This window comes from Sphaerodactylus townsendi, linkage group LG03, assembly GCF_021028975.2.
Source record: "Sphaerodactylus townsendi isolate TG3544 linkage group LG03, MPM_Stown_v2.3, whole genome shotgun sequence".
Classification (NCBI taxonomy): domain Eukaryota; kingdom Metazoa; phylum Chordata; class Lepidosauria; order Squamata; family Sphaerodactylidae; genus Sphaerodactylus; species Sphaerodactylus townsendi.
In genome coordinates, this window is record NC_059427.1 from 144,574,063 (window position 1) to 144,588,805 (window position 14,743).

At 50.2% G+C, this 14,743-nt stretch overlaps 1 protein-coding gene across 1 annotated transcript in view; it reads right to left on the bottom strand.

The window, feature by feature from the left end:
- ICAM5 (intercellular adhesion molecule 5) overlaps window positions 1–14,743 on the bottom strand; it is a 57,102-nt gene that overhangs the window by 10,338 nt on the left and 32,021 nt on the right. Inside the window, exons 6-9 of the mRNA XM_048490629.1 lie at window positions 10,098–10,340; window positions 5,593–5,835; window positions 1,771–2,017; window positions 52–296 (exon numbers count right to left, since the gene is read on the bottom strand). Of these exons, the coding sequence (XP_048346586.1) occupies window positions 52–296; window positions 1,771–2,017; window positions 5,593–5,835; window positions 10,098–10,340 (978 nt within the window). The remainder of the gene's footprint in view (window positions 1–51; window positions 297–1,770; window positions 2,018–5,592; window positions 5,836–10,097; window positions 10,341–14,743) is intronic.

Below are 14,743 nucleotides of genomic sequence, written 5' to 3' on the forward strand. Positions count from 1 at the left end.
GAATTTGAAAGATCCCTGGTCTATGGGCATTTGCCCCTACCCAATACTCACTTTCAACCACCACTGTGACCAACTTGGCTGCTGTCCCGTGGCGGTTTGTAGCATTACACCAGAACATCCCACTGTTGACAGGGATCCCCATCCCCTCTCCTTGGCTAAGGAGGTATGACGCCCCGTCCTTGGTGCAGATCACTGTGGGTGGTGGTGGCATCCCTTCAGCTTTGCAGGCAAAGGTGGGTAGCACCCCTTCCACCAAGGTCCAGTTACTCGGACAGCTGGATTCGTCCATTTTCTGGCTCATCTGTAATACCAAACAGACTGCGTGACATTTTGTATAAGCCTGGGGGATCACCCAGGCGAGACCGTTCTCATCAGATATCGGAAGTTACGCAGGGTGGGCCCTGGTTAATATTTGGATGGGAGACCACCAAAAAAGTCCAGGCAATAGCAGAACACTTCTGAAAGCCAGCATGGTGTAGTGGTTAAAAGCAGGTGCACTCTAATCTGGAGAACAGGGTTTAATTCCCTGCTCTGCCACTTGAGCTGTGGAGGCTTATCTGTAAGAACTAGATAAACGTGGCATCCAACACATGCCAGCTGAAGCTGACTTTGGGCGATCCCACAGTTCTTGGAACTAAGATAAGCAATGCGCTCAACATATGCCAGCGCTTCAGCAGGCGACTTTGGGCTAGTCACAGTTCTTCGGAGCTCTCTCAGCCCCACCTACCTTACAGGGTATTTGTTGTGAGGGGGGAAGGGAAAGGAGATTGTAAGCCCCTTTGAATCTCCTTGCAGGGGAGAAAGGGGGATATAAATCCAAACTACTCCTCCTCCTCCTCCTCCTCTTCTTCATCTCTTGCTTTGACCTGGTTGGCCCAAGCTAGTCCAATCTCAGCTGATCTCAGAAGCTTAGGAGGGCCATCTCTGCCTAATACTTTGATGTGAGACCACCAACAAATTTCATGGTTGCTACACAGAGGCAGGCAATGGCAATGGCAAACCACCTCTCCTCTTCTCTTGCCTTGACCTGGATAGTCCAGGCTAGCCTGATCCCATCAGATCTTGGAAACTATGCAGGATGAGCCCTGGTCAGTACTTGGAAGGGAGGCCACCAGAGACACTCAGGGTCACTCCACAGAGGCAGGCAATGGCAAACCACCTACACAATGGTTATACTCAGTTGACAGGCACATATGGATGGAGGCAGTCTTCGGATGTAGCCTGGTGACAGCACTGACGAAAGTCACGTGGTTTGCTACAGCCAATAAAATCCTCAAAAGAAGAAGAGGAGGAGTTTGGATTTATATTCCCCCTTTCTCTCCTTTAAGGAGATTCAAAGGGTCTTACAAACTCCTTGCCCTTCCCCCCTCACAACAAACACCCTGTGAGGTAGGTAGAGCTGAGAGAGCTCCAAAGAACTGTGACTAGCCCAAGGTCACCCAGCTGCCATGTGTGGGAGTGCACAGGCTAATCTGAATTCCCCAGATAAGCCTCCACAGCTCAAGTGGCAGAGTGGGGAATCAAACCCGGTTCCTCCAGATTAGAGTACAGCTGCTCTTAACCACTACGCCCTCTGCTCTCCTGGTCTCTGGAGCCGCAGAAAACAAGCTCGCTCCCTCACCAACATGACATCCCTTCAAATATCTAAACAGGGCTATCATGTCACCGCTTCATCAAACTAAACTTGTTTGTATGAATCTGAATGTGTTTGTTGCCAATTGAAAGCCCTCCCGCTGTTGGCCACAGCATTGTGACGGGATAAGTGCTCACTCACATTCCACGTGGATGGTCACGTCCCTGGCGACAGAGCCGTGCGCATTTGTGGCCCTGCAGAGATATGTGCCGGCGTGTTCTCTAGCGACAATCTGGAGTTCCCCAAGGTGGAAAGCAATGCCATCTTTGACACACTCGACCACAGGTTCTGGACTACCCCTTGCGGAGCAGATGAAGATTCGCTCGGTCCCTCTCCTCCAAGTCCAATTGGAGGGGCAGCTGGAATTATCCATCACGGGACCATCTGGAAGATGAAAAGGATCTGATTTCGACAGCTTTTAATCATTCAGTCCATCTTAGCTCCTTCCTGGCCACATATATTCATTATAAAATAATTTTATGCCACTTTACTAGACAAAAGGTGCCTGGTGCAGCTAAAAAAGCAATTCAAAGTCACCACCAACAAATCAATAGCCATCATAATTTAAAGCTATAAGCAGTAGAATTTGAAACCAGTTTCAAGTCCACTGAAGATTTTTCTCTCAACATTGAGATTTAAATGTAAAAAACTAATTTCCAAATCAGCAGCCAGCAGAATTCCAATCGGGCAGCAATATAGCGTGTCCTGCTTTTTGTTCTTACAACACCAAAGTCCAGGGATACTTCCACTGGGGCCTCCAAGCCGACCGGCATCAAAAGGAAGCACTTCGTACAATACTAAAGCAACCCAGGAACACCCTGCTATGAGATGTGGCCCCGAAATGGCTGGCATAGAAAGGGGGGTGGCACTGGCGTAATGCCCATTGGGCAAGGTGGGCAGCTGCCCAGGGCATCACCTTGTGGGGGGCATCAAAATGCTGGGGTCTGTTTTTGGGGTATTTTTAGTGGTTTTCCATTTTATCTGCCTGGGCGCAGTTTCTTTAGGCTAAGCGTACCAAAATTTCAGCTGCATCAATCAGGAGATCATTCATGGCATTCTCTTAGCAGTTTGGTGCAGTTTGGTTTTAGGGGAGTCCATAGTTAAGGACTCCTCAAAAGGGTATCCCCTTCTCCTTAGCAAAGAATGTGGGATGGGGTACCCCTTGAGGGTCCATAAACTTTGGATCCTTAAACCAAACTTCTAAACATGGGGGGGGGTCCAGATTGGACAGTTTCCAGATGATTCCTGAAATTTGTGCCACAGTTACATCTATCAAAAAATGCGCCCCTTCTAGGAACATCCCCAAATTTGCCCCAAGAATCTTTTGTTGCTGCATTGAATTTTCTGTAATTGTTGCCACTGGGGGGGTTAGCAGGATGAGGGGGGCACATTTCTGAATGCACAGTCTCAGAAACTCTCAGGGTCTCATCAAGGAGATCGTTCTGATGATAGCTCCCCTTGTTGCAGTTTACAGTTCAGGGGGCCAAGAGTTGTAGGACTCCTCAAAACTGTAGCCCCCATCTCCTATTAAGCTCCTATTGGAAACAATGGGGGATGGGAGCACTCCCTTTGGGAGTCCATAACTTTGGACTCCTTGAACCAAACCTCACAAAACCTAGGGAGTAGCATAAGGACAGTCATCTGATGATATGCTGAAATGTTGGTGCTGATATGTCTAAAAATGCACCCCCTGTAGGCACCAATGTCCTGGTGCAAAAAAAAAAATTGGTCGTGTGGGTGGTGACACGCCCGGGAGGGGGGCATCCAACTCCAGGTTTTGCCCAGGGCTGGGCAGCTCTGCCCAGGGCTGCCGTTTCAAGCACGCCTGGGGTGCGGCGTTGGATGAAAAAACACGGCGGGGGTGGGGGGAGATGCAGCACAGTTGTGTCTCCAACAGTACAGTTGAATTTTTTAACAGGATATGTTGGGGATCAGTAATAAAGGCAATCTGTGGCTATGGGAATCTATCTCCCCTGCCTGTGTCTGAGCCCCCCCCCCCCCGCAGGGTGCCTCCCCTACAAACTGCCCCCCTAGGAAGCCTCCCAGTTTGGTACAGGGTGAGAACCTTGCCAGTCTGTGTCCCGCCAGGAATTCCCGCTTGCCAACTCCCCGCCGCCCCCCCGGACTTTGGCCCTTCCTTGTCCCAGCCCCCTCATCATAAGGAGCTAAACTGGCACAGATTAGATTAGAACTGCTACAGACTACAGGGAGACCCAGAATCCCATTTTGAAACATTGCAGTGTGTGAAAAATTCCTTGACCATTGAAAACCAATACAATTAGAAAGTGACGTCTACTTTCAATTTGCTACTCTACTTCTTCATGTACATAGACTCCACCACCTTCCTCTCCTGCACGTAAACTAAGCAGCGACAATACTTGCGCCACGGGGTCGACCAGTCAGTTCTGATTTTTCGCGGGACACCCCACGCTTTGGCGTTAGAGGTGTCCCCGCGTCCCGCCGGTTATGCCATTGTCCCCATTACTGGACAATGGCCTTTGATACACGTATTGTGCGCCGCAGGGCGGCTTGCCCATGTCAGGAAACCCGTGAAGGCACAGCGCCTCAGAAGGCACTTCGGCTGCCGCAGGTGCGCCTTTCTGGGCGCTTCCCCTCTGACTGGGAGCACCGCCACTCGCCGCGAAAAGGTATGCTACTCTTGATCGCCAGCTTCTTAGCGGGCGCAGCCCGCTTTAAATCTGGAAAATCTGGTCACTTTATACTAAGCCCGTGCAAAGTTGTACGGGGGTGGGTTCATTCGCCTTGCCAGCCTTACTTTGTAGTTAGCCTCCAGCGAGACGCAGGTGCACCAACGTTTGGTTCGCCAAACTGAAGCCAATGACACTTGCACCCTTAAAAGCATTTAGACAGCTCTGGTCTGCGTGGAGGCAAAAACCAGAGTGGCGAATATACTGCAGTGCCCAAAGAAAAGAATCACTTGACTTCCGTGTTGCCGGCTTGCATCGTCACGTTGCAAAACAGGGGGACCACGGGCGCGGACTGGCTGGCGGCTTTCACGCCCGCCGTCCTTTCCCCCTCATTTGGCCTAATGGGGATTGTAAGGGTCTATTTTCAAGTGAGGGGGAGCCCACCCTTTCCCCTAGAGGCGGGGAGCTTTCATCCGGACCGTCCTCCATTCCCTAGAAAAGGGCACTTGAACGGAGCTGCTGCTGCCCGCTACCTGCCCCCGCCCTCCTTCCGCGGCCCAGGAAGGGAAAGAACACTGAATGCGGCTGAAAGAGCCGTGGGGGCACCACAGCCGCCCGCCGCCAGCCCTGCTTTGAGCTTCTTGGGAGCTTAACTCGCCTCCCCCCGCCCGCCCCGCGAGTGCACCAGGACAGCCCGGCTGAGCGTCTGCTACACACGCCACCTAGTCCTTCTCTCCCAGACGGATTGGCCGTCTTCCGCCTGCACACCCCTCAGCAAGCGGGCACCGCACGCGGTTCCTCTCAGGCCTCCTCACCTCTCCTTCCCTTCTGTGCTGCTACTGGCCAGTCAGCAGGGGAGGAGGTTTGTGCGACCACACGTGCTGGGGGAAGGAGAAGGAGGCAAGGCACACTGAGGGTGGGGGAGCTCCGCCTCCCACTCTGGTGGCTTGTTTGATTGGTGGGACTGGCCCAGGGGCTACCATCCAGAGTGGGCGTGGCTAAGGCAGCCTGCCGACTGCTGTGTAAAGCAGCTTGCCGGCGCCGCTTGCTTTTCTTCACATGATGGACGGGGGAGGGGGGGGTGGACATTTGGCGCCCCCCACGTGACCGCAATTGTTGCGCCCGGGGACAAGGGGTACCCCTTGTCCCTAGGGAGATATGCCACTGCGGGGAGGACATTAGATCTTGTCACTCTCCTCTGTAAAAACCACCCTATATAGGATCCACTCCCAATACCTCCAGGAATTTCTCAACCCAGAGTTGGTGACAGTAGCCCACCTCCCTTGTGTGTCATGCACGTTTGCCACTTACACTCCACCCAGACAGCAATGCTCTTGCTACTCGATCCGTGCACATTGGTGGCGTTGCAGTGGTAGAGTCCAGCATGGCTTTGAGTGATGTTCTGCAGCTTCCCAACGTTGTACACCACGCTGTCTTTCATGCAGGTGACCTCTGGGGTGGGCATCCCATCCGCTTGGCAGCTGAGATTCTGCAGGTAACCTTCCACCCAGATTTGGCTGCTGGGGCAGCGAGATTCGTCTAGCTGAGGCCCATCTGCAACAGAGAAGAAGATGCTTAGCTATGAGAACATCTCATATGCCACATCTCAAAAAGGGTATCGAAGAGATAGAAAAAGTGCAGAGAAGGGCAACGAGGACGATTGAAGGATGGGAGCACCTTCCCTATGAGGAGAGGCTGGGCTGCTTGGGAATTTTTTTTTTATTTGGAGGAGGAGACGCCTGAGGGGGACAAGGATTGAAGCCTATAAAACCATGCATTGGTAGAAAATGCTTCCATAGAGAGACATTTTTTTCTCTCTCACAATACTAGAAACTAGGGCATTCATTGAAAATGCTGGGAAGAATTAGACTCCACACTAAAGGGAACACTCTTCAATGCAACGCTGGATTGGTGTTTGGAATATACACAGGAAAAAGGTGGATGGCTTACTCTAACCTGACATTTTAAAAGGGGCTTGACAGATTTATGGAGGGGGAAGTTGATCTATGGCTCCCTAACTTTGATCCCCTTTGATCTGAGATTGCAAAATGCCTTAACAGTCCAGGTGTCAGAGCAACAGTCAGAGAAGGCCATTGCTTTCACATCCTGCAGGTGAGCTCCCAAAGGCACCTGGGTGGGCCAATTTGCAGCAGAAAGCTGACTTCAGATGGGATTCGGTCTGATCCAGCTGGCTTGTTCTTATGTTCTTATGAGAAAGACCAGAGAAAGACAGCTGGTGGCTCCTGCCACTGGACACCCCTAGCTTCTCCATGGTCTTCCTTCTGAAGAATATTGCATTTGACACATCACACATGCACCAGAAACCGCCTCCTGCTGAATCATAGAATCACAGAATTGGAAGAGACCCCAAGGGCCATCAATGCAGGAAGACACAATCAAAGCACTTGACAGATGGCCACCCAGCCTCTCTTTAAAAACCTCCAAAGAAGGAGACTCCACGACTCTCTGAAGAAGTGTATTCCACTGTTGAACAGCCCTTACTATCAGGAAGTTATTCCTGATTCCTAGGTGGAATCTCTTTTCCTTCCCCTTGAACCCGTTATTACTCCTGGTCCTAGTTTCTGGAGCAGCAGAAAACAAGCTTGCTCCCTCACCAACATGACATCCCTTCAAATATCTAAACCTCTTCACCTTCTCTCCACCAAACGAAACATCCCCAGCTCCCTAAGTCTCTCCTCGTAGGGCATGGGATTCCAGACCTTTTACCATTTTGGTTGCCCTCCTCTGGACCCGTTCCAGCTTGTCAATATCCTTCTTGAATTGTTGTCTCATGCTGTCTCTGTCCTGCCTGGACTCAGTAAGGCAGGCTGGCAAAGCGAGAGGACAGCTGGATAACAGTGCAGACAGAGTAAAAAGCCAGCAGAGTGAGTGTTGGTAGAGAGGGGCCTCAGCAGCTTGAAACTGGCTGTGAGAGAGGATGAGCTGCAGCTGGGGCTGAGGAGGAGTAGAGCAAAAGGAGAAGGGAAATGGGCCTCTGGGAGCCATGCTGCGGCAGCAAGTGACTGGGGAGGTACGGAAGTGGCAGGGCTGGAGTGGTGGAGAGACAAGAAGCTGAGAAGGGGTGGCTGCCTTAAAGTGCCAGTGGGGAAACAGGCTGGTGAGCCCTGGGCTTCACACTGTTGCTCATCTAATCTCTACCCCCCTGTGAAGCATAACAGGTAAAAGGGCAAGGAAGCTGGGGTTGGGGAGAAGCACTGAGTGGGCTCTCTGTGAGGCAAACAGAGAGATGGCTGAGGGGAGAGGGGTCAGGTAAGCCGGCACCTCGGGCAAACAGCAACGGGACTCCCAGGCGATGAGGGGCACGCCAGCTTTTTTTTTTGGCCTAAACGCAAGGCTCTTTGTGGGCGAGTGACTGTTCCTTGGGTCTCCTGTACAGGCTTGGTGACAACACTGGCCCGGGTAGTTCCCAACCCTGTAAAGTGTAAATCGGCACAGCCACCTGCAAACTAGGGGAAACGCCACAATTGTGGTAGTCAGAACTGCACACAATATGCCAGGTGAGGCCTAACCAGATCATTGGTCCATCAAGGGAGGTGTTTCCTACTCAGGCTGGCAGCCGCTCTCCAGGGTTGAGGATTTTCCCAATATCCATTACCTGCTCCTTTTAACTGGAGATGCTGGGGATCAAACCTGGGACTTTCTTCATGTCAAGCAAAGCTTCTACCCCTGAGCCACTAATTCTCTGATCCTGTATAAGACAGCTTAATGGTGTTCATGAGTGAGCTGAGCTGCTAAAGTTGGCTGCCCTGGGACTGTCTGCTGTGGGTCTTAAGCTGCCTTGTTGGTCCATTGAGGTCACGATTGTCAACTCAGGCTGGCAGCAGCTCTCGGGCCTTTCCCATCACCGACCGCCTGGTCCTTTCTGTTCTGTTCAGCCTTGCTTGCATGCACCAGCAGAGCCAGCAGTAATCAATGCTGGGATACCTCTACAAACATTCTAAAGATGACACTTGAAAAGCGTTGGTAGTTCTTCTTCTGCTCCCTGACTGACTGAGAGAAAGATGTTCTCTGTGTACTGCTAACCAATGCTATGAAAAATTGCCTTTGATTCAGATGCTGTATAAGCTTACTATCACAACCCAAAAGTGTAACAAACGATGAGCCGTGAATGTTAACAATTTATATGTGATACTTTGTTGATATTAGCCCAAATAAACTCAAAATAAGAATATCACACTCATTGTGTCTAATCTTACATAGCAAACTTTTGCCAAGCTATAATTTGCCCAAACCTAATAATTTCTATTTCCAGATTTGACATTTCCTTATTTCTCTGATAAGGTTCTTAAAGATGCAGTATAAGTCTCTCCAACTCTTATAACTGTTACATAAATAAACCCTTAGTCCATCCAATTCTTTGTTCGAAAACAAAGCTTCAGTTCCAGATATTCCATATTTCAAATCTGTAGGTTCTATATAAAAACGCCTCGTAGAACGCTTTTCAAGCGTCTTCCTCAGTATGCTGGTATGTCTAACTTCAACTTCCAATAGTCTCTTTTGAGGCTTCTAATGGGGTATTGGTTCTCTGCTAAGAGCTGTCCGGCCTTCATCTCTGCCTTCCGTTTGTCTTTGTTGATACTTTGTTTGATACTTTGTCTTTGTTTGATATTTTGTTGATATACATATACTGTTTACTTTTCTCTCTCTGTTAACGTTCTCTTAATGTTTATGAACTTCTGAGGAAAAACGGCTCGTCTTTTGAAAGATAATCATTTTTATTTAGCATGCCACACAGTCCACATTTCTGCTCGTTACTCTGCTTGACAGGATTATATATTGTAAATATACCTGTTGTCCTTCACTTTCAGCTGGCGATGCTGGGGAATTGAACTCGGAACCTTTTGCACTGAACCACAACTCCACAGCCACGCTAACTTCAATCTCGGAGTAACCGATTCCATGAACTCTACTCATTTTCCACAAAAAGATGATGGTAAATTTGTATATTAATCCACCATTTCCTGGATCTTCTTTGTAGTAGAATGCTCGACGGGGGTCCTAGCGCTTACCTAGAAGAACTACTACATTCTACTACAAAGAAAGTCTAGGACAGTGATGGCGAACCTTTTCGAGACCGAGTGCCCAAACTGCAACCCAAAACCCACTTATTTATCGCAAAGTGCCAACGCGGCCATTTAACCTGAATACCGAGGTTTTAGTTTAGAAAAAACGGTTGGCTCCGAGGCACGCGTTACTCGGGAGTAAGCTTAGTGAAGCAATCGTGCCACAGCTGCTGAGTTTGACTAATTTTCTATGCACCTGCTATAGCAGTGATGGTGAACCTTTTCGAGACCGAGTGCCCAAATTGCAACCCAAAACCCACTTATTTATCGTAAAGTGCCAACGTGGCAATTAAACCTGAATACTGAGGTTTTAGTTTAGAAAAAACAGTTGGCTCCGAGGCCCGGTTACCTAGGAGTAAGCTTAGTGAAGCTAACCGCGGCAACGCCCAAATGGGCTGAATCATGATCCTAGGAGGGTTTACTCAGAAGCAAGCCCCATTGCCAGCTACCGAGCTTACTCCCAGGTAAAAGATCATGCCCAAGCCAGCCTACATGTGTGTGTGATTTTCCACCCCCTCCCACATGATGAACTCTGTGCGCAAGTGCCCACAGAGAGGGCTCTGAGTGCCACCTCTGGCACCCGTGCCATAGGTTCGCCACCACTGGTCTAGGAAATGGCAGATTAATGTGCAAATTTACTGTCACCTTTCTGTGGAAAATTAGTATAGCTGGGATGTCTTGAATCAAAATAAATGATATTATTGCAAAAAAATATATGAAAGGACCACTTACATTCCACGTGGATGGCGACCACTCTGGTGGTGGTGCCAAGTTCACTTGTGGCTGTGCAGCTGTAGAGACCTTTGTGGTTCCGAGCAACTTGTTCCTCCTGGTCCACGGTGTGCAGGACGCCGTCCTTTGCGCAAGTCACAGATGGCTGGGGGTTCCCCTTTGCTGTGCAACGGAGCCTTTGCAGCGCCCCCTCGACCCACGTGCGGTTGGCAGGGCAAGTGGACTCGTCCATTTCGGGTACATCTGCAAGGCGCAGAGGGAACACACACATGGTTTGGGGCTCTTCTCTCTTTGGGTGGAAAATAAAGGGGAAGGAAGTTTAATGTTGGAGGATGTTTGGCTAGGATTGCCAGGTCTCCCCCCAGCTACTAATGGGGGTTGCGGTAGGGCCGGGATATGGAGGTGGGTGAGTGGTGGACAGCAAACTCAGTTCCAGCTCAGGAAATTCCTGAATATTTGGGGGTAGGAGGATAGGGTACTATTTACATTTATTCCCCACCCTTTACCACGGTCTCAGGGTGGCTTACAATAAAAACATACAAAATCTCATCCAACAATGGTAAAATCACAATAAAACCCCATGCTAAAAACCCTAAAATAATCTAAGCAGCAGTGGCGTAGTGGCTAAGAGCAGGTGCACTCTGATCTGGAGGAACCTGGTTTGATTCCCAGCTCTGCCGCTTGAGTTGTGGAGGCTTCTCTGGGGAATTCAGATTAGCCTGTGCACTCCCACACACGCCAGCTGGGTGACCTTGGGCTAGTCACAGCTTCTCGGAGCTCTCTCAGCCCCACCAACCTCACAGGGTGTTTGTTAGGGGGTGGGGAAGGGTAAGGAGATTGTCAGCCCCTTTGAGTCTCCTATAGGAGAGAAAGGAGGGATATAAATCCAAACTCTTCTTCTTCTAAAATCTCAAACACCCACCTACAAAAAAGACAGGGTTATACAGACACCTTGGAGCATAGGTGTCAAATTCGCGGCCCTCCAGATATTATGGATGCTGGCAGGGGATTATGGGAACTGTAGTCCATAACATCTGGAGGGCCATGAATTTGACACCTGTGCCTTGGAGGCTCGGGCTCTCTTCCCAGTGGGGGAGTCAGCCAAACACTTGGGTGAAGAGGATGGTGAGGGATATCTAGAGAAAATGTGGCCCGGTGCAAAACCTGAGTCCCCCACCCCGCCTCCTATGGGCAGCCGCCGTACCCCACCATGACCAAACAACGATTTTTTGCACTAGGTCTTGAAGTCAGTGTATGGGCCTGGGGGGAAGGAGGAGGGGTGTGGGGCATGATTTTCCACCCCCCACATGATTAAATGGCCACAGCCCAGGGACAATTGACCCTATATGCCTCCCCTGTCGCCAGGTGCCAAAACTCCAAGAGAGGTCCAGCATTCAAACCATGCCCGATATCACTGACCAATTGATTGGTCACTCACCTCTGACCTCATCATCATCATCATCATCATCATCATCATCATCATCATCATCATCATCATCATCATCATCATGTTTGGAATGTGCTGCCACAGGAGGTGGTGATGGCCACTAACCTGGATAGCTTTAAAAGGGGCTTGGACAGATTTATGGAGGAGAAGTCGATTTATGGCTACCAATCTTGATCCTCTTTGATTTGAGATTGCAAATGCCTTAGCAGACCAGGTGCTCGGGAGCAACAGCCGCAGAAGGCCATTGCTTTCACCTCCTGCAGGTGAGCTCCCAAAGGCACCTGGTGGGCCACTGCGAGTAGCAGAGAGCTGGACTAGATGGACTCTGGTCTGATCCAGCTGGCTTGTTCTTATGTTCTTATGTTCTTATCATCATCATCATCAGCATTATTATTTATTGGGTTTATAGACCGCCCTCCCCTGGAGGGCTCATCTATAGACCGCCCTCCCCCCGCCCTCCCCCGGAGCGCTCATTTATAGACCGCCCTCCCCCGGAGGGCTCATCTAAGTACTATTAACTACTTCGCGGTGCACAACATTAACTCCTTCATGACTTGACTGTGTTACTGGCCCTTGCCAAATACCAACACACTTTCTCTGTCTGCTGGAGACGAGTTCTAATTCTGGGATAGCCCCAGTACCTTCCTGGAGATTGGCAATTTCGAATGAGGCTGATGCCTCTGCTAGCAAGTTGCCCATAATGAAAGGGTTGCAAATGGGCAGGTGTGTTGCATAATGTGGACTGCGGGGGAGGGGGGGGACACACCACCAGCTGGGGGTAGTCAATTCACTCTACCTATGGTTGTGTCAGGACGGAGCCTGTCAGTGCTAAACGGCAGGTAGGGCAGGGGGAGGCGGTCTACCATCCTCTGATACGGGCGAAAGTCTGGTGTCTTCCCCTTGGTGCCCCAGGGTATCCTGGACACAGATCTTATCAAAGGAAGGTGTGCACTACAGGCTCGCAATGCTTTGTAGTGAATGCTTTGCAGTTTGTAGAGGAGAGTGGGAGCCGTTTGGCTGGTGGGAGGGGGCAACGGGATGTAGGTAAGAGGTTTGCGTGGGAATCGCCAGATTCCTCTTTGACGATGTTACCTACGCTCTGAATTAAAGGCTTTAGAACAGGGGTCTTCAAACTATGGCCCTCCAGATGTTCATGGACTACAATTCCCATCAGCCCCTGCCAGCATGGCCAAGTGGTAGGGCTCCTGGGAATTGTAGTCTATGAACATCTGGAGGGCCATAGTTTGAAGACCCCTGCTTTAGAACAAATCTACAGTGTCTGTGATTTCCAGATCCGAGGTTTGACAGGTTGCCAAGTCCAGGCTGAGATATTCCTGTAGATTTGTGAGGTGGGGCCGGGGGTGGGGGGGAGTGTTGGGGAGGAAAAGGTCACTTCTGTGCCTCCACCTACAAAATCTCTAGGAATTCCCCGGTCTGGATTTGGCAACCCTGCTAGCCTCCATTGGCACTCTGAAGGATTCTAAGGGTGATCGGTCTTGGGTGGTTTATAATGTCCCAGAGTCTACCTTGCAAAGCAGGCGTTTCCTCCAGGCTCTGTTGTCTGGAGAGAGGACTGCCAACCTCCTGGTGGGGTCTGGAGATCACCCAGAATTCCCTAGCGGAGGGAAGAGGAGTGAGGGGGTGGCATGCAAGGGAGGGGAGGAGAGGGGGCCCGTCATCTGGACATGGCCCACCCACCCTAGCGGAGGGAAGAGGAGGGAGGGGTGGTAATGCAAGGAGGGAGGGAGGAGGGGGCATGCAAGGGGAGGGGAGGAGAGGGGCTCACATCTGACATGGCCTAATCTACTCCCAAGCGGGAGGGAAGAGGGAGGGAGGTGGCATGCAAGGGAGGGGAGTGAGGGGGTGGCATGCAAGGGAGGGGAGGAGAGGGGGGCCTGGCTATCTGACATGGCTCCACTCCACTTGAAGTGGAGGGAAGAGGGAGGGCGGGGCATGTGTGGGGAGGGGAGGAGTGGAGGGGTGGCATGCAAGGGGAGGGGGAGGGAGGGGGCCTGGCCATCTGACATGGTCGCACCCATCTAGCATGGAGGAGGAGGGAGGCATGCAAGGAGGGAGGGAGGAGGGGCATGCAAGGAGGGGAGGGAGAGGGGGGTCTGGCCATCTGACACATGGCTCCACCCACTCCCAGCTTTGGAGGGAAGAGGAGGGAGGGGTGGCATGCAAGGGAGGGGAGGGAGTGAGGGGGTGGCATGCACGGGAGGGGAGGGGACTACAACGATCTCCAGACTACAACGATTCATTCCCCTGGAGAGAACAAAAGCTTTGGAAGGCGAAAGGTATGAAATCAAATCCCTGCTGATCTCCTTCCCCTCCCAAAAGATTGTTGTCCTGTGATTAGTATTAGGAACAGGTAGACAGACCTTGAGAATGGAGAGGGAGGGTTAGGCTAGTTCACTCCTTCTGTGTCTATTGTTGGGGATAGCAGCTGTGTTTAGGATAGCAGCTGTTATTAAGTTAGTAAAGTTTGGTAATGACAGTTAGTTGCTACTATTATTGTAAGGGTTGCCATTAGGATATGTCTAGAACAGGGGTCTGCAACCTGTGGCTCTTCAGATGTCCATGGACTACAATTCCCATCAGCCCCTGACAGCATGGCCAAGTGGCAGGGCTGATGGGAATTGTAGTCCATGAACATCTGGAGAGCCACAGGTTGCAGACCCCTGGTCTAGAAGCTTAATAATGCTTAGAAGTTTGTATGTTGCCATCTGAGATGCAATGTTTAACTGATTTCATGTTTTATTCTTCATCCATTGCTGTATTGTTTTATTTCTTATAAAATCCCCTTTAGGGATGGAGCGGTATATGAAATTGAATGAATGAATTAACAACAACAACAACAACAACAACAACAACAACAACAACAACAATATTTTGCTACTGATGTTTGTTGTTTATAATGTTATGTGATGCTTGTTATTGCTCATAATGCTGTTTTATAATGCTGTGTTATTGTTGTTTGCTTGATATTTGATAGTTGCTGCTATGTTTATTGCTGCTGTATTTTGTTGTCTGATGATTACTGATGTTTTGATATTTGAAATATTGTTTATTGCTGTTGCTACTTGATATTATGGTTATTGCTGTTGTGACGTTTTTCGATCTGGTACCATGTTGTTGTCCACCGCCCTGGGCCTTCCGGGGGAGGGCAGGATATAAATTAAATTACCCATTACCAACA